Source organism: Notothenia coriiceps, unplaced genomic scaffold (genome assembly GCF_000735185.1).
Source record: "Notothenia coriiceps isolate Sejong01 unplaced genomic scaffold, NC01 NC01_scaffold00011125, whole genome shotgun sequence".
Taxonomy (NCBI): Eukaryota; Metazoa; Chordata; class Actinopteri; order Perciformes; family Nototheniidae; genus Notothenia; species Notothenia coriiceps.
This window is the reverse complement of record NW_011343826.1, coordinates 29,275-53,171: the sequence shown is the minus strand read 5'-3', so window position 1 is coordinate 53,171 and position 23,897 is coordinate 29,275. Positions and strand designations below refer to the sequence as shown.

General features: G+C 38.1%; 2 protein-coding genes across 4 annotated transcripts; one reads left to right on the top strand and one right to left on the bottom strand.

The window, feature by feature from the left end:
- The first annotated feature begins 1,145 nt into the window (after positions 1 to 1,145).
- gpsm2l (G protein signaling modulator 2, like) lies at positions 1,146 to 17,929 on the top strand. 2 transcript variants are annotated; one of them, XM_010772301.1, is made up of 15 exons: positions 1,146 to 1,238; positions 8,517 to 8,738; positions 9,100 to 9,235; positions 9,605 to 9,744; positions 10,880 to 11,003; positions 11,255 to 11,370; positions 11,804 to 11,959; positions 12,763 to 12,871; positions 13,144 to 13,309; positions 13,876 to 13,973; positions 14,309 to 14,494; positions 14,941 to 15,103; positions 15,775 to 15,960; positions 16,040 to 16,155; positions 16,942 to 17,929. In XM_010772301.1, exons 1-15 carry the CDS (start codon positions 1,231 to 1,233, stop codon positions 17,107 to 17,109), a joined length of 2,094 nt encoding a protein of 697 aa, XP_010770603.1. In that variant the 5' UTR covers positions 1,146 to 1,230; the 3' UTR covers positions 17,110 to 17,929. The 2 variants fall into 2 exon arrangements, with proteins under 2 accessions (XP_010770603.1, XP_010770604.1); XM_010772302.1 differs by having other exon boundaries at positions 1,199 to 1,349.
- Positions 17,930 to 17,937: 8 nt separating this feature from the next.
- On the bottom strand, positions 17,938 to 23,811 carry LOC104946462 (mucolipin-3-like). 2 transcript variants are annotated; one of them, XM_010772299.1, is made up of 14 exons: positions 23,617 to 23,811; positions 22,674 to 22,897; positions 22,419 to 22,586; positions 21,900 to 22,053; positions 21,712 to 21,787; positions 21,498 to 21,594; positions 21,143 to 21,242; positions 20,844 to 20,956; positions 20,049 to 20,198; positions 19,865 to 19,966; positions 19,441 to 19,563; positions 18,817 to 19,023; positions 18,539 to 18,666; positions 17,938 to 18,395 (listed from the first exon to the last, which is right to left on the bottom strand). In XM_010772299.1, exons 2-14 carry the CDS (start codon positions 22,893 to 22,895, stop codon positions 18,344 to 18,346), a joined length of 1,692 nt encoding a protein of 563 aa, XP_010770601.1. In that variant the 5' UTR covers positions 22,896 to 22,897; positions 23,617 to 23,811; the 3' UTR covers positions 17,938 to 18,343. The 2 variants fall into 2 exon arrangements, with proteins under 2 accessions (XP_010770601.1, XP_010770602.1); XM_010772300.1 differs by lacking the exon at positions 23,617 to 23,811 and adding an exon at positions 23,497 to 23,513.
- Positions 23,812 to 23,897: the final 86 nt, after the last annotated feature.

Below are 23,897 nucleotides of genomic sequence, written 5' to 3'. Positions count from 1 at the left end.
TGGTGTAAGATTATACTCGACCACAACAAAGGAAAAGTCATGGTGTATTAGGATTCTTCACCACATGGCCAAAGCTTTGCCAAATAGCTTTCAGCCAAACGACAATGTGCAAACATCTCAGGGAAGCTTTAAAAGCTGCAGTTAATCAAAGTGGGCATTTGTCAACACAGAAACTGTTAGACAGAGCAAACTAACACAGAGAAGAGAAGTGAAGATGTAATAAGTCATCCTGTATGTGGCTAGAGCATCCCACAGTCTAATCCTAAATAAACAAAAGAGCCCTGTGATTTTCAGAAACTGGCAATGGCAAATAGTCTACAGAGACGTTTACATTCGGAGATGAAAAATGACCAAGGTAGAGCAAAGCCCCCAGGTAAAAAAAGCAGCAGTCTGTCTTCATTTATAAGACAGTTGAAACTCTTTTGGTGACAGCAGCAGAGTACACCTTTTTTTACAAAGGACAAGGGGTTTGAAAGATGAGTGAAAAAGTCTACACCATCCCAAAACAAAGTGAGAGGCTGCAAGCAACGCTATGCTTGGGTTTTCATATAAACAAACACTGACATATTACATTGAGCGTATTACATTGAGCGGTAACTTTTGTATTGATACATGACCAACATTAATGACCTTGTTTCTCTCTAAATGTTGGGTTTGTCTTAGATTTCTGCACAAAATATCCAAAATGCTTTAAAAGCAGCAAAGTCAAGTAGTGAGTGACCCACTGACCGTTCCTGTTGAACTGAAAGCACTTGGTGTAGGACTTTGAATTTCCATTTTCCAAAGGAATAACATATTTTTAAATGTATTTAAAAAGGCAGGGCCATCTGTTTAAACAGAAGCTGTAGCTCTAATTTGAAAAATCTAGTTACACAATAGGCAGCACAGAGACACTTGCTGCGACAGGGGGCGGGAGAGATCTTCAACATGTCACGTTAAAAATTGCTGCTAAATTCATTCAGTCCTATTCCTGCATGTGGCTGTATAATTCCAGCAGTAAATATATTAACATTTCCTATGCCCTTCAAACGCAACACTTTAAGCAAAGAGCTTATGCTTGAAGTTTACGTTTTACAGATCTGACTGGACGATGGTTAACTCCTAAGCAGCAGATTTTTGCATTTCCGACGGTACCTGAAGGCAGCATGCATGGAATCCTGATTGGAGACAGATTTTCAGCGCGAGGAGTGGCTTCACAACTTCTGCTTTCCTGGACAGAGTTCCTCCCAGATGGACCAGTGAGTAGTTTAGTAAACAACTGGGCGAACAGATTAGTGAAAAGGATCTCAAGTTGGTGAAGATATTTCCACAATTTATGTTTTTGGTATATTGGCGTTCTTCAGTTTGAGGTAGGTGACATTATTACCTGAAAAGTTTGTTGTCGTCAATCGTGTTGTCGTGCTCACTTCGCTGTTATTATCAGAAAGCAAAACGCGTTAAAACTTGCTCTTGTGTTACTGTTTTATTGACATTTCCCGGGTTAAAACTTGTTTTTTAACTTTATAATACAGTTAACGGACTGAGATACCCCTGTCAGACAGCAAGCATGTGATGGCATGCTCATAATAAACTGACTCATATCTAGCGTGTGATTTTCCAAACAGTCACCTTCACCGTGAAGAATGTGTCATCCTGAGGCTTAATTAAAAATAATAACTTGCAGGTTCCCACATTACCTTAAATAACCACACAACAACAGTTTCTCACACTTTGAGGACTCAAAAAAGGGTAGACATTTTAAATGATTAAGTCTCTTTTTACAAACATTTGACTTATAATGCGTATTTCCAGAGGTGGAAGAAGTATATTATTTACGTAAAAGTACCAATACTACAGTGTAAAACTAGTAGTCAATTAAAAGTCCTGCATTCCAAATTGTACTTTAGTAAAAGTACAAAACTATTTGGCATTCAAATACCAGAAGTAAAAGTAGTCTTTAGCAGAAAAGCCCATTTAAGCATCATATATTTTTAATAATCTTTTATAATTATTGATGCATGAACCTGTTCATCAATTCCAAAAAAATATCTTATAATATTTTAGTAGATTTATATTTTGTATTTATAATCTAAATCTGCTAAGTAAGTAGTAACTTAATCTGTAAAATAAATGTAGTGGAGTATTTATATATAATATACAATATTTGCCAACAGTAGAAGTAGAAAGAAGCATAATGGAAAATGCAGCCATTTTTTACTTAAGTACAGTACTTGAGTAAATGTACTTTGTTACTTTCCACCACTGCGTATTAGAAATGCTAATTTCACTAGAAAGGCTATGATTACGGTGTTGCAGCTCAGATTTCCATTTAACTGAGCTTGACCTCTTTTCCCACGCAGGGTTAGGGTTAGGTCTCTAATGATGGTTTCTTCAAATAAAGAGTTCTTCAAAAGAAAATATGGTTTTCACTTTAGAGAGCATCCCTTAATTGGAAAGGGATTTGTTGGGCGTATTCGTGTTGAAATGCTTATGGGTTTATTTTTAGCATATGTGACTAAACGTCTGTTTCTTAGAGCAAGGACTTTTGAAATAGCTTTTTGAAACTTACAATATGCTTAATCTGTAGTTTTCCACTCAAGTACAAAAGAAAGAATTTGGTTGTGGGGAAAAAACAGAACTTCCTTCAGGATTTAGAACGTTATGGCTCTCAGACATACTTTACAAACCCCTGTGTTTTGGTTGTACACCTCTCATTCATGCAGGGCTGTTTTTTAGGCATCTTTAATGGTAACTAATTGCTCCCATTACATTTGCAAAATGTTTACACATCATTAAATTCAGAGATTTGCATTAGCAATAGATAAAGTAAGCGGATGATATTGACACTCAATTTAAATGATTTTAGATTGAATTAGAACAAATACAAATGTAAAGGGCAAGTATTTGCTACTTTTGGTCTGTACATATATTCTTCTCAGCTGCTGTTCTTTTATCCTTTAATGTTTCTTGATACCAATAAACCATCGTTAAAAGTGCTGAAAATGAACAATTCAAATTGTTGTAAATGCAGAGGTTATCCGACTTTTGTTAACATTCCATACTGTATGTCTATCAATATATTCTTTTCAGTGGAATGTTTCCGTTCAGTCCTTTTTTTCTTTACTTTGATAGCCACAGACCATGTCTGAAACACTGTGTGAAAAAAGAATGTCAAACGTGCAGACAGGTCAAATGGTGAAGAGAGAGTCACTTTGAACAGGTGTGACTGTTCCAGACATTTTGGTTGCTGTATCACAGTCGCCTGCACCCTTGGGCTTTTGATGCACACTACGCTGTCTAAAGTTTACAAGATGGTGTAATCAATAAAAAGTCATGTGATTTAGTGTGTGAAATCGCTTTAGTCAGTGGATGAGGTCTTAGGGTAGGGTAAGCTCAGTGAAGCCAATAGGGAGGCAAACATAATAATAATAATAATAATACATTTTATTTTTAGGCGCCTTTCATGACACCCAAGGACACCGTACAATTTGTTAAATAAAAGAAAACGCTAATAGGCAACAGAACATAGATAGAGGGGGGGGTATTGGTGGGTATGCCTGAGAGGATGGCGTTACAGTAGTCGATGCGGGACGTGACAAATGCATTGACCATTGACAAAGGGATGGGATGTTCAGCACAGCTTGATGCAATGGTGCGTGCAGAAAGAACCAAACAAAGCACAGTGAGTGAGCACATTATTACAAAATAAGAGATGTGAAGAGTAGATAAAAAATAAGATAACTGATTCCCAAATAAATAAAGAATTAAAAAAAAAAAGAAAAAAAAGCGGTCTGATCAGTTGAATCTCAAGTTTCTGTTTGGACATGCTCCCGGGAGTTTGGCATTAATAAGATGAATCCTTCCTACAGTGGTTTAAAGCTCTTGGTTAACTTTGCACTCAGTCTGCACCGTGAAAACAACCTCAATACCGCAGTGTCGCTAAAAATAGTAGATGATGAACCTGTTTTAAAATACTATGTGAAATCATTACTCTACAAATAGCTTGCTCTGATAAAGTGGCAAAAACACGTTTTCTGCATTTTACTTATTTATTGGTAAGTAACATATTACATCTTGAAGGAACATGAGGAGATGTTTGCCTTGAATTAAACTGGGAACTGACTTGGGAAGCAGCTAATGATTCCTCTATCATTGAATATTCTATCAATGATTTTCTTGCTTTATCTTTAAATCGTTTTTAAAGATTTTTTCAAAGTCAATGAAATCTTGATCTATGAAGTTGAACCAGTTTAACAGCAAAGTTATAAGAAAAGTCCTCACTTCACTATCATTGGTTTCCTAAGATAACACACAAAGTACATTCCAGGAACTGAAACTGGTCATCTAAGATACATTTTGCTAAGAAAATAGCAATAAATGTTCCGTTGATTGCCTTATCGCTTTGCTGACTTATTGTTTCTGCTCTAGAAAGCAGCTAATATTATATTCAAACTCTAAGTGTTTTCCCATCTGCGTCCGCTCAAAAACACTTGATTGATTGTGTTTGTTGAATGAATGAAATAAGATGTAACACATGGCCACGTGTGTCAGTGTGTGTTTACTCTCGCTCCCCATCTCCAGTTTCAAGATAAGAGGTGGGACAGAGATAGTATGACGGTTGAGTTCCTGCGTAGTTCAAAAGCAACCATGCATGGCAGTATTCAGCCTCTTCTAAGGACAACTCCTTCTCAGTTAGTCTCCAAATTCCTGTCAAATACCCCTTCAGCTTGGCAGTTGACAAACATCTATGATGTGGTTCAAGCTCTGGCTCTTGTTGGGACTTCCAGGATGACTGTCTTGTATGGCAGCGTTTCTCCGCACTGTGTACAGGACACGGAGCATTTACTGCATGTCCGCCAGAGGTAGGCTGTGCATTTAGTGTCACATTAACCGTTATATATCTTACTATACTTTCTGAATCTGAGATGACTGCAAACATATTTGCTTTTGTTGTTAAGTTTCTGAGTAGTATTGGACGTTTTTAGATTGTTGTGCTTCATATAGTATTATAAAATCCTAACATTGAATTACCTATATATATATATATTTGTTTCATGATGTTTAATCACCAAAATTCAGTTGTTTGAGCTACCTAAATGTTCCATTTATATACAAATAAATTGCTAGTTGCAGCCTAATGGATAAAAAATGATATGCTATATACAGTAAATCACTATTTTTAAGACTTTGTTATTTCTATTTTTTCTCTCTTACCATTGTTTTCAACAACCTTTACTTGATTTAATCAATATATTTACACATTTCTGTGTCAAGATGTTAGGATAGTCACAACAGTTCTAGTAATATGACACCTTGCTGGATAACTGATGAAGGATGCTGAGCAGACCACAGGAGGTCCTCTCTGACCACAATGTAAATATTTCATGACAAGATTTAAATAATTGTGAGAATATGCTTCTGAGTGCAGGCTATGTTGTCATTTTACGGTAAAGTTGACATCTATTGCATCACCCCATTGTAATGTTTGGCACTACACGCACGCTTTGTCAAGTCTGTGTACGGACGGCACATTTTTCTCTAAACAAATTCCACTCTGTTTCAATAACCTGCAGGCTAGTCCGTTACCTGTCTCTGGATGCTATCAGATCACTAGATACTTGCAGGTCACGCCTCAGGCACTAACGTCAATATATGTTTGGCAGTAAGAAATAACTGTTATATTTTGGGCGTGTTTCTAAAACGTTGGTGTCCAAGAAGAACTGCACTAGAGCAAGTCAACTCTGAGCTCAGTTACTGTTTGGGAAGCATCCTTACTGATTTATAGTAAAACAATTACACAAGCACAGAGTTTGGGTTATTCAATATTTGCCTTTAATACACAATGGTTGCATGGCTTTTGGTCAACTGAGGTGCCGGATTTAATGTCTAATGCCTTATTTTCTTTTCTACCTAGAGGACACATCAGTCGATAATTAGCTATTAAGATTTGTCCGGATTGAAAAGAAATGAGTTGCTGTAAGCTTAGGAAATATCAGCTGGAATTTGCCCAAAGGAATCATTGAGAATTATGGAAATCCCAGAATGAGTATATTATCATGCATGCAACATTTGTATGGGTTCAATAGAATAATTCCTTCACATCCCGGCTGCCTGGGGGAGGATGACTATTTCTTGGAGTGTTGAGCAAATAGTCTTAGTGTTCCCTGAAGCCACTTAAAATAATGACCAATGATGACGCCTGGCCTAATTGGAAGTGACACTTACCATAAGGTGGCTTAGGGTTGCAGGTTACCGATGGCTCATCGTAGTGAAAAACAACATATGGATAAACTTAGCTAACCATTCTTTCTCTGGTCACTTCTGCTTGGTGACGACCTTTTGTTATTCTGCACTTGATTAAACAAAAGGTTTCTTGCTCAGGCACCTAATCTTTAAGGTCAATGTGAACGCTGAGCGGATTAAGTCCTTTGTTTAGCCGTTACAACCGGTCAGCAGAGCGCTACGAGGGACAGCAGCTGATTCAAGAGGGATGGATTTTCTTGTCTTTCTCTGAACCTGGGACATTGTGTGGGTTATGTGTGTCCATGAAAAGGAAGAGAATGTAACGGGTGTCGTATTGAAAGAGCTGTGTTTGCTCCAGAGAGTGATCAGGAAACTTGAAATGTCCGCTGCGTCAAAATGTCTTCAGTGCATCAAAACGGGGAAATGCAACAGGTAGGTGGGCCTGGGCATTGGTCACATGTCACTTTGCTTTGTTGTGCTTAATGTGAGGAAACCAAGTAGTATACATTTTTAGATCGAAATAATACTTATGGCAAAAAATTCGCTAGATTTCACATTATGTTGGAATATAAAACTTGCCCATCTTAAAGGTCTAAGAGCTAACAGCATTTTTTTTTATTGTGTAGAGCTATAAATCATTTTTTAATATAAGTTTATGAAGTTTCTGCACCAACTCATACTTTTGAGAGAAGGTCCCTGCTGTCAAGAAGAGATTAAACGCTTCCATCTATGCCACCAAGGTGTGTTTAAGTCATAACGCTGGTGAATGGAGATGATGGAGCTTTAAGCTAAGAAAACCCATAGGTCAAAGCACAACAACATTGATTTGTAGTTATTTTTCTAGTTATTATTCAATCATTCAAACATTGAGACAGGATAATAAATACAAGTCTTGCAGGCAATAAATCACAGTTGGATTTTGCATTTTGTTGAACTTTGTTTGGGTAGAGTAAGTTCTCTATAAGCACTAATACTGGGTCTCTCGGGGTGGTTTAAATGTCATCATGGGGGCGAAGTGTTCATGCAACCTCTGGAGAGCTAAATGTCTTACCCTTACTTGTTTTGACATTAGAAAATATCAGAAGACAAGCCTAAAAGTAATAAACCTGTAGAGGTATTGTTTCAACACATAAGCATGTCTTGCGTTTTCATGTGTTCTGCACGGAAATCCAGTTATAACTCAAAAGCCAGGTTAGCAAATGCTTAGAAGAAAAGAAGAGGAAGTTGTGAACATCTGAATAAAGCAAAGGTTAGTTTTGTCAAAATGTACTAGTGGGATACGTTCTGCTTCGAAAATTGTATCGTCAAACAGCATCAGACAAATGTAATAAAAGTAAAAGTAGATTCTGGATGTCCTGCGCACTCACGCATGACTGGATTTGTTTTACAAGGGTATGATCTCATGGATTCGTTGTTTTTTTTCTTTTTTTCCTGCTGGCAGTTTGATGTTGACGAAAGTGGATGATCCTATTTCTTAGGAAGGGTGTGGAGGCTTTTAAATGTCCGTCCTTACCACAGACACGTATGACTTGACTTTGTGTTCATGGTTAAATGTAAGGCACACATTTTCATTCCAGGGTATTTTGGGGTTTTCAGGCTCACAAGAGACAGGAAGTGCTTTCTGTTCTATTTTGGATTTATAGTTTGTGTCTGTGGCTTCACATGCCCTGGAATACTCTCTGGCTAGAATTTGGTGCGTCGTTCGTAAATGCTTCCAGAGTATACACGCTGGTACATTCACTGTGCTTCCTGAATTACATGTATACCACTATCTGCATGTTATCATTTTAAGAGGAGACATTTCTGGGATCTAGTGTATGGTTATTTACATTGGTGGCAATTTGAAGACAATTCATTGATAAGTTGAGCAACAGAACATTGGAATTAAAAAAAAATTGATAATCGTTATTTAATAGGCAAAGATCCCAAACATTAAGCCTCTCAGATGTAAGGATTAACTTTCTTTCTTTTTCCTTTATTAATTTAAATAACTGGATTTTTGGATGGACAAAGTTATCTAAGGACATCACTTTGGTCTCAGGGAAAATAAAAAAATGTCAATGTCCTTTGTTTTGCCTCATTTAGTTTACTGATTTACTGTACCGCCCAAGGCTGTTTGAATGTGTTGATCACATAACATTATTTGATTGCGCTAAGCCTGTCTTTAAAGCCTTTGTTTACAAAATCCTTTGAGAGGTAACTTTGCTTTATCAGGAGGATTCTCAAAGTATTTTACAAATATCCTGACTTTGGAGCTCTCCTTCAGTTCTCATGTCCATCTCACTTCCTTACAGGATGGAGTCATCTTGTCTGGACCTGGCTCTGGAAGGTGAGCGGCTGTGTAAGGCTGGGGAATATCGCGCCGGCGTGTCCTTCTTTGAGTCTGCCATCCAGGTTGGGACCGAGGACCTTCAAATACTTAGCGCCATCTACAGCCAGCTGGGAAATGCCTACTTTCACCTGCAAGAGTATAACAAAGCCCTGGAGTACCATCGGCATGACCTCACACTTACTCGGTAAACACTTTCACAACCTTAGCAAGTTTGTTTAAGACCATATCCTCCTTTAGAACTATGATCATATGGATTGGACAAGCTTGAGAAAGGCTTGTCCAGTTGCTAAGGTCGTGCTCGAGATTATGCGTAAGGTGTGTTAGACATGGTTAAATCCACATTAGACTCACAATATTTCCTGAAAAAATGCTAAAACCTTTTGAATCACCACTTCCTTCTCCATGATTACATTTTAGACTCCGCTATATTGCTGCTTGCAGCTGTTTATTACTTTTGTTGCCGCTTGTGTTTTCATACTCATATACGTCAGTAATGCACTAATATTCCAGTCTAATTATTTCCTTTTTTCCCATTGAAATCCCAGAACAATTGGAGATGAACTCGGTGAGGCGAAAGCCAGTGGTAACCTTGGGAACACGTTAAAGCTTTTAGGGCGATATGATGAAGCCGTGGTTTGTTGCCAAAGACATTTGGATATCACCGGAGCCATTTATGACAAGGTGGGTTATGTTTAGGAACCGCAACAAGAGTTATTTAGGTAAATGTGAAACATTCCTTCAGTCCCTCTTAGCAAACTGGCAATTGATGCCTATTCACTGTCTGTATTTAAAAGGTCAGTCAATGACTAAATGGCCCATTTACTTTGAATAGTATCAAGGGATTTCCAATTTGTTTTCTGTCATACCACATAAGCCACAGAACGGTTTTGGTATGCACAATAACTGCAAATCATCGTCGTACCAACAGTTAGAATAGTTTGCCAGGACACATGCAAACAAGCAGGTCTAGAGTCAGTGTATTTTAAGTATATAATTACAGCACTGGTCACTATGGTTTCGGTCTCTGAAAATGTGCTGTGCGTGCTGTAGGTTGGGCAGGCTCGTGCGCTGTATAATTTCGGGAACGTCTACCACGCCAAGGGCAAGAGCATCTGTTGGACTGGAGCGGAGCCAGGAGAGTTCCCAGAGGAGGCCAGGGTAGCCCTGAGGAAAGCTTCACAGTACTACGAGTGAGTCCTTACCACTAATCAATACATATGTGTTGTTTTGCATTTATTTTGAAAGGCCTGAGGAATGGTACAAGTGACATTATTGTTAAATTGACAATACATCTGCTGAGTCGCAGGTGTATTCCCCTAAAAAACAACTATTTTAGTTTGTTGTCTTATTTATGACATGCCAAACAACTGGCACAGTGCCTATGCAAAAAACAGGGCTGTTGAAAAAGTTGCATTACTAGTATTTGTATGTTCTTTAAATTACCTATATGGAGAAAAAAATCGATTTGAACTGTACACTACATACAGTTTCACCTGATTATTGACGTTTTTTCAACATTCAACTTGGTGTTTGTGCATCCTACATATTTACAAAATCAATATCTGTTTTTATCTCACTAAACAAAGTAATACGCAGTTCCAAGTGAAGACTAATCTACTTTTCTTTTTCCAGACTAACATTGATATTGAATCAATCATAAGATCTCAGCTTGGAAAATATAAGTTATTTTCTAAGTTTGTTGGACAGAATCCACAGTGGCATATTTATAATTTATCATCAGCCCACTGCTCTACCTTGTATCAAAATATCCCCAAGTACCATGCTGAACTCCTACGTTGCTACTTTTGATATGATTGCCAGCCACATTCGTCAGATATCAAATGTAACGCATTATAAGCTGGTTGGATGTTATACCATGTAGGACAAAAATAGTTTTACTTTTTGCTTGTGCTTACAAGTTGTCAAGTTGTTGATTTAAGTTATTCCTGTAATCAGCCTGTAGCTATACTGTAGATCTTTATAGGACTAAATGCTGCTGAGTGACATGAAGCCATGGTATTAATATAAAGTATTTATATTGTTGAGTGAGAAATTAGAGTCTTGATCTTGGAAATATTATTTTGACAAAATAGTCCAGGTCAATTAACTTGGCAAATGTAATGACATGTTTACCCCTTGTTTCATGCTCAGAAGTGCTGATACTTAAACTACGTACTAGCTCCTGAAATCACCTTAATGGGATAAGATTATATTGTCAAAGTGTATATTATAAAAAGCTTTTTCATGTAGCGATTAGCTGCATTGCTTATACATTATGTGTCTTACAATGTGTATTTGCCTACCCTTGCTTTGTTTTCCATGAAGAGCAAACCTAAGTCTGGTGAAGGACATGGGTGATCGGGCCGCTCAGGGTCGCACCCATGGTAACCTAGGTAACACTTACTATCTGCTGGGTGACTTTGAAACGGCAGCGGCTGCACATGAAAAGGTTGGTGGAACATTTACACTTTCAATGTCTGCTACGCTTCGCCTGCTTCAAATTATCTCTCTTCCCTGTGTTTAGTTTAAACCAGTGGTTTGAAAGTGTTCAAGTTAGGTCTATTTCAGTTTGTTTAATCTACATTTTCTTTTTTCCGTCTTCAGTATTTCAAAGGCTTTGTTCTTCCCGATTTCCTGAAAATGTTTTGTGTAAATCATGACCTCAGTAATGTGCACACTATGGTTTGTCCTGTTTGGCAGAGGCTGCTCATCGCTAAAGAGTTTGGGGATAAGTCCGCTGAGAGGAGGGCCCACTGTAACCTTGGCAATGCTCACATTTTCCTCAGCCAGTTTGAAGTAGCCGCAGGCCATTACAAGTGAGTAAACAAATGACCTCATGATGTCATCGTTGGACATGAAACAAGAATTTTAAGGATGTGTTTCATTCACCTGATCCTGGAATGCTATTTCTTATGTGTACATAAAAGCTTAAGCTGCGGAAGAAAGGGGTTTATATTTATTTTTCTCAGAACCAGTGTTACAGTTTTGGTTATATGAAGAAAAAACAAAGTGCAGTCATTTATAAAAACCACAGATATGTTAACATGTAGTTGTTCAACAGCAGAAGTTGATACAAGTTTTAAACTCTTACACCAGCATTTACATAAGAGAATCAGAATCAGACAGGGACAGTAGCTCTTGGAAAATTGCAGCAATGAAAGAAAAGAAAGCAGCAGATAACTATCATTCTCCCGCTCCCACCCAACACATTCTTTGACCGTCTCCCTCCTCCTCTGTTTTCACCCCCAGGAGGACTCTGCAGCTGGCCAGGCTCCTGAAGGACAAAGCAGTGGAGGCCCAGGCCTGTTACAGTTTGGGAAACACCTACACACTACTGCAGGACTATGAGAGAGCCATTGATTACCACCTCAAACATCTGGTCATTGCTCAGGACCTCAATGACAGGTAGTGGCCAAAAACAGCCATTTGTTGTCAGCTTTTTGCCAAACTGTCCTAGATCGAGGTATAATGAGCATGTATAGTTTCAATGTGGGTGGCCCCTGAACTAATTACCTACCAACATGTGTCGGTGTTACTGCCAACAGCCATGAAGCTAAAGTAAACTGCAAAAACACTGGAAAGCAGACAAAGTCACACGAAAACAGCATTTGGGGTCCTGCAATGGGATTTATATCATAAACACACATTATCCAGCACACTGCAACAGGTCTTTATTAGGCAGGCCAATGGTTCACATTGTATTAAACATATACAATCAGTATATAAACATGATATTCTTCTATAGATTACATTCAAAAGTAGCTCCTCTTTGAACAACTAGAACATTAAAAGGCCAATCACAAGATGTGTCAGCCTGAAAACTGTTTTGTTTTTTTATTTCACTTTACTTATAAAACCAATAGCGTTTTCCTCTGCTCAACTCGAACAAGAAATGCCTTTTTTTATAATGTAGAAGTACCTCGCTATTTTTTTTTGTCTGGCAAAAAATTATTTCTTGTGATATAAACCTGGTTTTGAAAATGTCTAATCAATTTCAAAATGTATTTTTAAATCATAAAGGTTACTTTGTACTGTGGAACATAAACACAAAAAAGGACAAATATGGTTCTTGAATACAAGCTGTTGTTGTGAAATGCTCATGTTATGATCCGCTTTGTGATTGCACTGCTCGATAGTGATGAATGCCCTTCCCCGTCTTGCGTAATGTCAGCTGAAGTTGCTCGTCCTGTTTCTCTGTTTCGCTGCAGAGTCGGTGAAGGGCGAGCGTACTGGAGTCTAGGAAATGCCCACACCGCCCTGGGGAACCACCAGCAAGCCATGTATTTTGCTGAGAAACATCTGGAAATTGCCCAAGAGGTGACTGTTTACTTTTTACCTTCCCCCTCTTGAGTGCAATCAGCAGAAGCCATCAGGCCACAGCCCCCTCTACTGGTTGTATGGAGAGGAGCAGGGAATAATGCCTTCTTTGTATCCAGCATTTATATGTACGGTATTCATTCATTAAGATTTTTTACAGACGTGCAAACTGAGAAGCCAGTGTTAAAACTCATCCCACTCAGCAATAGTGTGTTTGTTGTGGATTGACATGCTCTCATTAAGCTTTTTATTACATTAATCTTATTTTGCAGACTGGAGACAAAAGTGCTGAGGCGACAGCCAGGATGAACCTGTCGGACCTACGGCTGGTCGTCAGCCTGAAGTCCAACTCCAACAACCACTCCTATATCTTCCGTAACACCAACACTAACAGCTCTGCCCTGCCAGAAGGCCCTCTGAGCCTCCACACCCTACAAAGTAAATCAGAGCTTGTTACTTTCAGGACATTTTGACAAATCAAATGTATAGCATGTAGCATACTTGTGAATCTGTGTCATTACATATTAGTAACATGAGTGCTAGAAAACAGTTAAATGATCTTATTCACGCATTTAGAGATGTTACATTTCTGATATGAACCCCCATATTTTCTGATCTTCAGAAAAGGCTGCCTTCTATTGTAATGTTTCCTTAAAGGCACCCTGTGTGGGTTTTTTTCATTGATCAGGGCCAAGGATGCACTCTTAAATGCATGCAGGAAGCCCAAATAAAACACAGAATTGTACCAACAAGGCAGGACACAATAACATTTAGAAAAATACATAAACGTAAATATAATATATGATGGATCTGAAACACTTAAAAATGTGGCTTTACTAATTGTTTATAAGGAAGGAAACACTGAATGTAAACATGACTTTTGTTGGTTTGCGAGAAATCTCCACAGGGCCCCTTTTTAAAATCACTGCTTTCCTGTAGTTGCAAAAGTGCTGTATAAATATTAAAACATGGAGTTATTGTTGAATTTCTTATTTTTTGTTCAGGACTAAATTCTCTGTCAAGGATTGGAGACAGCGCAGAGAACCTGAGACTGAGTCCAACTCCTGAGAAAAATCAAACTGGGGATTCTTTTGAACATCCGGTATGTATGAAAAGGCAACAAATGCTAATGATGTGAAGAATGTAGTTCATTTTCTTCAAATGAATGGAAACATTTAGTCTTCTTCTAAAACCTGGCTCGTAACATTGCCCAACTGCAAACACCCCTTGCTTAGCAACAGTCTTATTTTGATAATGCAAGATTAATTAAATCAGCCTCTTGCCATCACTCAGGTATGCCAAAGTAAACAGAAATGTGTGTTTCTGTCATGTAACAAAATAATGATTAATTAATATTTTCCTGTTCACCTTGCCTGCAGTGTAACATGAATCTGTCAGCAATGCTCTCTTTAACCAGTCTGTTCTTTGAATGTAAAGGATAGGGAAGAGGATGTATTCCCTGGGTCTTCCAAAAACAACTCAATCAAGGCGTATACTAAGCTCTTCCTCTTCAACCGGCTAAAAAGCAAGAAGCAGAAGAACAACAAATCCTCTCCCAAAGAGCAGCATGAGAACCACACGGAGCCCTCGGCCCCTGAGCTGGACTCACCAGTGTCTCCTCAGGTATTTCTAAATGCATCAGATGGCCCTTCTCACTCTTAAATTAATTAAATCAGTGTACAAGCTAAGCAATGATGGGTCTCCCTCAAGGAAAAGTTAAAAGCATGTGTCCTTTGAAACAGCTTCACATCCAAAGGTTTTTTGTTACACATAGTTGTGTCAAAAAACACTATGGCCTCTATGTCCACACACAGGACTGCAACTGTTTCTGTAGAGCAGTTATATACCTTTCTCAAAACTCTTTTTCTGTTTTGTTTAACCTCTGAAACTTGTAAACGCTGCTGTTACAGAAGCATCATTTTGTTTAGAGTGATGCAGGGTGCTCTTGCTGTCTTTTCCTGTATTATGTTGTTTTCATTAAAAGACTGTCAGCTATCCCGATTACCTCAATTATCGGAAGCCCCCTTTTTAAGGTTCTTAACTTAACTTTTTTTTTTTTTACACTGTAGCCAGGATCGCGGGACACTATTGGAGAGGATGGCTTTTTCGATCTCCTGTCTCGTTTCCAGGGCAGCAGAATGGACGACCAAAGGTGCTCGCTACTAGATGACCAGAGCGCTCTTCCTGCTCCTCCCTCTCCCTCCTCCACCCCACCTGTAGCTGAGAGGAAATGTGAGTCAGCCCCTTGTGTATATATAGGACCATTTTTCATACTCATGGAATACAAAATGTTATAGTTGATAAAGGTCATTTTGTGTGTCTTTTTATTCTTGACAAGTCAAATACTCATCCTATTCAATCATGTATCAGTTTTGCTTCTATATGGTGTGAATGCATGGTGTGAAATGTGTCCCTTACATATGACATGCTGTGTAATCCTTAGTTTGGTTTGTGTCATAGAGGACCTAAAGTGATACGCCACCTACATTTGGGTAACAAACACTTTTGCTTTTAGTCTTGAAAGTTTAATGTAACCAACATGGTTTCATCTTTAACTGATCAAAGCAGCTTGGATGGTCCTTTTTTTTTTTTTTACTCTTTGCCATCCTAAAGGTCTGTAATCGTCATGACTGCAAGAATATCAATATCACAGCCTTTATACTCCATGGCTGATGAAAAATCTATTTCTATTATATAAGTCTGTGGAGAGTCTCTCAAAAGATTTTGTGTGGAGTTTTGCTTTGAACTTCATAGAACTACTGTCTCAATCTCTTTTATTTTAAAACTTCAAATCTGAATGAAATGCTATGTTGGAGTAATTGACACCCTGTTAGTCCCTGTTACCAGCAAAGTGTAATACACTAACCTTGTTACAAATCACACTAATTGATCTCTGTCTTTAGCTATTTTGCAGGGCGAGACACCCTCGCAGGATCCTGGTCATTTCCTGGAGCTGCTGGCCAGCTCCCAGGCCCGTCGCCTGGACGACCAAAGAGTTAGCATGAGCCATTTTCCTGGCTTACGGCTCAGCACCTCCAACCCGCCTCTTACACCCTCCACCTTAAGCACAGATCAAGTCCCTCTACAAGGTGACCAAACACAGACCATTTGGATCTTCTCCCTCAGTAAGCCTTCTCACATCATGACTAATACTAGTTTCTCCCCCAGCCCCCATCTCCAGTACAGATGCCCCTCACACACCCTCCCTGTACAGTCGCATCGAGGCCAGCTCTGAGCAGCCCGAGGAGGAGGATGTCTTCTTCGACATGCTGGTTAAGTGCCAGGTAAGAAAAATAAATCCTGTGTATTGCTTGCTGCCCCAGCAATAGCAAATAGTCTTTGTTTTCCACATCACAGATATAGATTCCAAAAATATTGACATAAAATAATATATGTCATTTCTGAATTATGAATGTATATTTCTTTAGTAACCAAGGTTTATTATTATCAAGTCTGTTGTATAAACTTTAGTCTATGTTCAATTGTATGTTTTTTTGGTTTTTTGAAAGATGTGTGTAAACAGACTTTAACAAGTCACTAGAGTTCATTAGCAATATTTAATTTTGTATTTGAAGTGCACCACTAGTATATTATGCATACAATTGGTTCCAGATTACATTGTTCTTTCCAGGAATCTTCTTAGAAATGATTGTAAAAATACAGACCTATACAAAATAAATGTTGACATACAGTACTATACATCCCTTTTGGAAGTCATTAACAGTGTTCAATACACTTATAATAGTTATTTTTTAGTTACAGAGTGGGAAGGTTTTGACAAGGATCGTGTAGGGTTTGATTTAAAGAAAGTTTACATTTAAGAAGAACTGCAAGTACCTTTCTTGCTGCACTTTTCCACCAAATAACTACACGTTTTTACCTTCTAGATATCTCAAATACTCTATGTATTTGTACATTGTGATTACACAGTGTGTATATCCAAGAGACTAAATTAAGCTAACCAGCTGTTGTTAATTGGCTGTGATACCTCTGTTGTTAATCATGCTAAACTAAATTGCCATTGATAAGCATTAGCTAATTTAGCTGCACTGTCTCTCATGACTGTTAAGGGCTCACGACTGAACGACCAGCGGTGTTCTGCTCCCCCTCCCAAAACCAAAGGACCAACTGTTCCAGATGAAGATTTTTTCACTCTCATTCTGCGGTCCCAATCCAACCGGATGGAAGAGCAGCGGGTCCTGCCCCCCCCTGGGGTCACCCAATCCAAACCAGACTGACTCTGAGAGACATTTTTCACCTCAAATACAAGATGAAGTAGCCAAGCTTCCATTGTTTTTGTCAACAGTATTTTTTGTAACCCCAAATACTCTTGTTTCCTGCCTTCCTGGATTGTCCTGACACAGTTGAGACTGCCAAGAGTAAAAGGGACGCTATAAGGAAGATCTCAAAATGACACAAGATAAGGTTTTCAAGCCTCATGGACTTGTTTTTAGATAAATGAAATCGTCTTTGGGTAATCTGCACCCTTTTTCTGTGGTCTCCCCTTCTGCCTGTTTTAACAAGACGTCTGGCTACTCTGGAGGCTTGCATCAAGCCACAACAGAGGGTCATTGTGGTTCCTGTTTTTTGGACTAAAAGTACTTTACCCAAGGATATAAGCCATACTGAAGAGATTTTCTACTTTACGATGATGGACACGAGATGTTATATGAATCTGTCGCAGGGAAATTGGAACATTACATGGCCTGTTCTGTCCATCTGCAACTCTATTATCTACAAGTGGCACATCTCGGTTTGAATTGATCTCAGACCTCTGCCACAATCACCCAGGATCAAATGACAGACCTTCTCTGGGGAAATAAATGCCCACATCTATTTCTCTATGACTCGTGGAACCATTTATAGTATCTGCGTCTCAATATAGCTTGTCAGTCAGTCTGTCAGTTGGATATTAGAGGCCGAGAGGGTGGAGTTATTATTGCCATAAACTGAAATGGGATTTTTAATTGTAATAACATTTTAGTAGTGCGAGGGAAAAATAGAAGTTATATTAGCTTTTGTATTGAAAGCATGGAGAAATAAAATCTCTAAAACAAATGTACATAGCAGCTTATTTATTTAACCTTAATTCAGTGTACAACATCGGGATCATTACAAGACATGTTTAGGAAAAAACAATACAATTTTTTAAGGTTTTACAATCCTCTCTTTTCAAATCTACATATCAACATACAAAGTGTATTTTCAAAGTATTCTGCATCATAAAAAACAAATATAATTATTGCCTCAAATTCCTTTCTTTCTAACCTTCCTGTTGGGTCTTTTTAGCACTGAACATTTCCTTCAAAGTTCCTTAACATTAAATAAATCACCTGAGCAAACCTGGAGAATAAAGTTTAAAAGGCATATTTAAGACTATCCCATTGAACATAACAGTGTAAAGTGCCACAAGTGTTAGGTTATACTGTACAAAGCATAACCTTTTTAATAATAATTCCACATTAATCCCTACTATGCCTCTGAAGTCAGCCTTTCCTGATGCGTCTCCTGATGCTTCCTACACCTGAAAGGAAAAAAAATCAACTTAGATCCTATTAGAGATGTTATGACCGGCAATTAGAAAAAGTATTAAACAGCTTGGGCACACTGATCTTGGATTCACAGTTTAATTATTGCTAAGGGGCGCCCTGAATGGTTTTGACCTACCTGGTGACGCAGCAGTTTAGGAAGCAGCTGTTCTCCTCCAGCCTGTACATCCCAGAGTTTGGCAGATCTTGACACACAGACATGAAGGTTTGCAGCTCAGAGGTTGGGATTCCACTCAGCTGCTGTTGCTAAATGAGAAGGAAAAAGGGATAGCTAAGCAACAACTTTAGATAAAACAATACTCTTCTTTGTGTAACCAGCACGCAAACAATCCTTCAAACTGTGTAGGGACATACTAAAAATGTGTTACAAATATCCAAAAGGATAATAATCATTACCTTGATGGTGTCATAGGTGTCAGTGATGATTGTGATGAAAAGGCTGAGGATCATGTAGATGAAGAGTGAGACAAAGGAATAGAGGTAGACTCTGCTGAAGACCCACACCAGGCTGCTCTTCTGCTTCATGTTCTTGAAGGTGGGATACATGTCATCTCCGTTGATCAGGGAGAACAGACACTCCGACACCGTGTTTAAGGTCCGGAACTAAAACAAAACATCCAAGAGGCGTTAACATTTAACCAGTGGTAAAAGTGCTTATTACATTTTAAGTGAAAGTATATATTCAAAACATACTAATAGTACTCGTTACGCAGAAAGCCACATTTTAGAAAATGTTTTATCATTGGATTATAACAATAAATGCATTATGTTGCGGCTGCTATTGGTGGAGAACATTTAAACATATACAAATATAAACTGTTGGGAAGGTTTTGAATTTAACTCCTTATTATAACATGTAATAATTATATATTGATTTATTATATTTTATATCATACATCCCAACACAGTCATTCATTAATAATACCAGCAATCAGAACCCAATTCGTTGAAAATATTTCCTCGTTGGGTTTTTGCAAAATTCCAACAGACTTGTCTTTGAATCATGCAAACACTCCTTACCTTCTCATGATACGGGCCAAGAACAACCCAGCCACAAAAACAGTAACTCAGGTAGATGATTCCAGCGCAGCAGATGAAACGGATAACATTTGGGAAAGCTGCCCTCAGTGTCAGGATGAGAATCTGAAAATATCCACAGATAATTGAAAAAGCTACACTGAAGACCAGTATATGGAAATTCACACACACAAATGTGATTTTTCTGGTCCAACAGGATGTGTTGTTAGAGATACTGGTAGTTTTCTCCTCAACCATATGAAAAACAACGTGTACTGTAGCAGCATCCCCCCATTACAATTTGTTTTGAATGCTACTGTTGTATTGTCCTATTATGGCATCTCTACCATAAAACAATGTTGAGTTATTGCACTACATGGGGCACTCAATACCTAATAAACATGTGCTGTATTTCATAAATACTTACATTATACTTCCTAAAGTAGCCCATGTAGCGGATGACCCCGGTCCAGACAAACATGGTGCCTATCCCAAGGAAGATGCTGCAGAGATCATAATTTGTGAGTACCTGAAGGAAAATTGAAGCTTTTAATGTCAGGATTCAATGTTCGTAGACATTTCAATTTACTGTGACAGAAGATCCCCATTACCTTAGACTGGATCTGTAACTTGAGAATGGAGCCAACGATGGTCAGTGTGTCACTAGCAATGATCAGGATATACCAACCATTTACAAACTCCAACCTGTCTGACCACGGGACTTTTTGACCACAGCGGTTCTGGCTGTAGAGTGTGTACGCCTGGTTACAACGGAAGGAACAAATGAAGTTATACTTTTAATTTCTGTTTTGACATTATTACTAGTTATTACTTAATTTAGGTACTGAAGTACAGATTTGAGGTTCTATTACTTAAGTATTTTCATTTCATGCCACTTCATACTTCTACTATAATATGGTACTTCTGTCTTCACTAAGTTTAGCAGTATATGAAATACGAGCGAACAATACTTTTATAAAGTGTTCCAATATTAGCTTAATCTTAACCCACAAAAACAGTTACATATAAAATACACTTAAGTATCAGCAGTATATAGTATGCCATAAAAGGTAAACAAAAGTTAGAGTACAGTATGCCCTTAAAAATAAAAGCATAATATAGTATGTTTTAAAAAAAAGTAACTTGTGTTTGTGAAAAAAGGCAGGGGATAGCATGCTTTTAAAAAGAAATAATAATAATAAAAGAATGGTGTATTAAGCCCTATGTGCATAAATTGGCATAAGAAAGTGTGCACCAGAAATGTAGTTATAAAGTGTCCTAGTGTGCCATATGCAAAAAAGAAATAATAAGCAGATATATCACACTATAGACAGTATATCATTTTTGTTTTTACGTTTGAACAAAGCAAAATATGCTATGCTTTACTGTGAGTTTAATTTACTTACAAACTGCAGCTGAATCCCGTTGATGACTGAGCGCGTGCAGAGGGCGAGGGATGTGATGCACGTTAAAATAATGAGGCAGTCAAACAGCACAGTCAGGTATATGTTCCTGGCAGCTGAGGGAATAGGGAACATTTAAATTACTTTCACCTGAAAAGGACGATCTTCAAACAGATTTTATTAACATCAAAGTCTCAAGCTTAAAGAGCAGCCTTAATGAATCCGTCAAAATCCTGGACCTGAGCTTAAAGCAACTCAGATGATTAATTTGCACAATACTAAACTCAGCTCAGCAAACTTACATGCCCCTGCCACTTTCCAGTCTCTGCATTCATTGATGTCTACATCGTTTTCCAGGTCAACCTTTATCCTGCCGCTGTGAACTTGGTTGTTGAAAGTGATCTGTTAACCAGAGATAATGTTCAAGGGAGGAAAGACATTATTTAAATAGGTGTACATCGTTATAGTCAAAGCCAGTAGCTAATCATTCACTTTCCAGGCCAACAAAGTGAACTATGTACATAGCAGAAACTGTGTGCAAACAGCTTTCTTACATAAAGATTGCTCAGCTTTATTTGAGTAGTTTCATAAACTGTTTTAAAGACAATGTGATCCACTTGTGTTTACTCAGTCATGAAAACAAGTCAAGTGACTTACAATAACAGTAAAGTCGTAGCAGTCTGGAAGCTCTCGATGTCTCACCGTCTGCAGATTTATGGCCTTGAGAACAAATGTGACCTTAACAGAGAGCAACCTGAAAAAAACAGAGCAGTTATATAAACTAACGGTCTCTTACAGCAACTATAAAACTAGGATTAGAAAAAGATTTTGCCTCAAGAGAAAAGACTTTAATTAAATGTTACGTGCAAACCTTTTGAAATGTAATTCAAAATGTGGAAGTGTTTCCTGCAATGATGGATTATACATCGGATAAACTTCAAAGCACTCTGTAGACACAAGCAGCAACACACAAAAAAGACAATGACAAATGAGCAACACATAAACATATTTAAGTATTCTGCTGGTCCAAGCATAACTCAAATAATCATACATACTCACCAGTTTCCACATGAGCATCAATTTCAAAGGTGTCATTTCCAGGGTAGATGGTACCGTTCCTGTAGAAATCCTGACACACTGACAGGGGCGTGTAGAAATCACCTTTTTTCTCATATGCGTGATTGCCTACTGTGATGTTGAGCAAATGTCCATACTGGAAATGAACAGTTGAAATCTCAGGTATAATAAAGTCAGGGTTGTTTACTATTTGACAGTTTTGATATGGAAAAAGAAAGGAAAAGCTGCTGCGGTTTATGGTTAGATTTGTCAAGTCAAAATCTACAAAACAAAATAATATGAACAAAGTCCAAACCAATGAAAAATGACACTTGTCATGGGAGCTTGGTAAGCTCTTTGGTCATATAAGCAAGCAGAGTTATACCAACAATGACTTACAGTAACACAAAAGGAAAATGTGTTGCATGATCAAAAATAAACTGACTTGTACAAATTAAATCATGCCTTCTTGGTGTTCTCTGAAATAAATAAGGAGAAAAAGAAAATACAGCATTTAATTACCTGTTTGATTATGTAATCAATGTGGTCATAAACGTCAGCCTGTCTGTAAACAGCATATGAATCCATGCCTCCATCGGCATAATCTTTCAGGAAGAGGTGCTTGAATGTCATCAGATTTTCCTCCTTGAATGTGACAACCATCTGGTTGCTCAGCCCAAAGGACACTAACTGATGCAGGTAAAGAAGGAAATGTGTTATCAAGCTGGTGAAACAACAAAGTTAACATCTGTTCGAGTAATGAGTGAGAAAAATTACCTGGATAGTGATGATGGCAATTTTGATGATCTGCAGTATGAGTTTCCATGGTTTTCGGCCCCGAGCGTGGTACTTCTCACAGGGGTTCATAAAGTAATATTTGATCTTCCTTCTGAGACACTCCACATCGTCCTGATCTTCCAGACACAGATGTTGGGGGTCTTCCCAGGGAGGGGGGGCATTGGTCGTGTCCACGTCATACAAGTCACTGCGGTCCTCCATATCTACAACCAATTGAATGTTGTCATTGTAATGTGAGTGAGATTAGAGCAAAGTTACTAATGAGCTTATTCTTACACTCATGTTTGGAATAACAAAGTGTAGCAGTGGCAAACATTCAACAGTGAGTGTATAATTGTTTAGTTTTTGTGTAGAGCTGTAAAGTGTTTTATTCTGTTTTCTGTATACTGTATTTTTGCAGTTGATTTACATTCATAAACGACACAACAGTGGATAGAATAGAAACAATTCCTACTAATATAACATCCAATACACTTGCCTTACACACAACGGTTGAAAAGCTTTACACTATCAACAAAAACTGAACATGTAATGCTTTAAAGGTTGCATTACAGGTCTGACTGTCTTGTAACTCTGAAACTACTGCCGGGAACTGTATATGATATTCTTCCTTATTATGTTTCCTTTGGAGAAAATCAATAAACACGTTTACATTGGCATCGCGTCAATATTGCGTTGTTGGCTAGTATATTTTCAAGTGTTGTCTTCCGCATTCTAAATGGATTATTAACCAACAACTCTCTGTGAAAAGTAAGGAAATGACATTTGGTATAGCATTGTTCAATAAGAAACAACAGCTCACATTCTGATACCTGTTCGACTTCCACCATTGAGGCAAGCTATTAAATATTCATTACGTTTCGTGTAATAAGTGCAGTTGTTTCAGTGCACAAGAATGCAAATTAGCCAATAGGCTTCTTACCTTTAGGTCCCGCAGCAGATTATCTAGCTGCGTTCACCTGTCGTCTGCGACATGCGATACATATGTGTCCAAAATATCTTTGTCTAATTAAAATTCATAACTTTCTTAAATGTTTCTTCAATCAGAGAGTTATGAATAAAGTAATAACGCTGGATGGGCAAGATTTACGAAGTAAGTCTTGGGAGCAAAATCCACTCGGACTGTCTTAAATGGCTCAGGTAACTTCTTGTGACGATGCAACGTCATTTTACTGCTGCAACCTGATTGGCTCTTTGAACTGT

Bases quoted from the DNA above. Each gene is read 5' to 3' on its own strand.
- gpsm2l (XM_010772301.1), top strand. The intron at 11,004-11,254 runs GTTGGTGGAACA...CCTGTTTGGCAG, and splicing joins CAGCGGCTGCACATGAAAAG to AGGCTGCTCATCGCTAAAGA. The intron at 11,371-11,803 runs GTGAGTAAACAA...TTTCACCCCCAG, and splicing joins GTAGCCGCAGGCCATTACAA to GAGGACTCTGCAGCTGGCCA.
- LOC104946462 (XM_010772299.1), bottom strand. From the start codon at position 22,895: ATGGAGGACCGCAGTGACTTGTATGACGTGGACACGACCAATGCCCCC. The intron at 19,024-19,440 runs GTAAGGAGTGTT...GTTTTGTTTTAG, and splicing joins TTGGCCCGTATCATGAGAAG to TTCCGGACCTTAAACACGGT. The intron at 18,396-18,538 runs GTAGGTCAAAAC...TTTTCCTTTCAG, and splicing joins CTAAACTGCTGCGTCACCAG to GTGTAGGAAGCATCAGGAGA.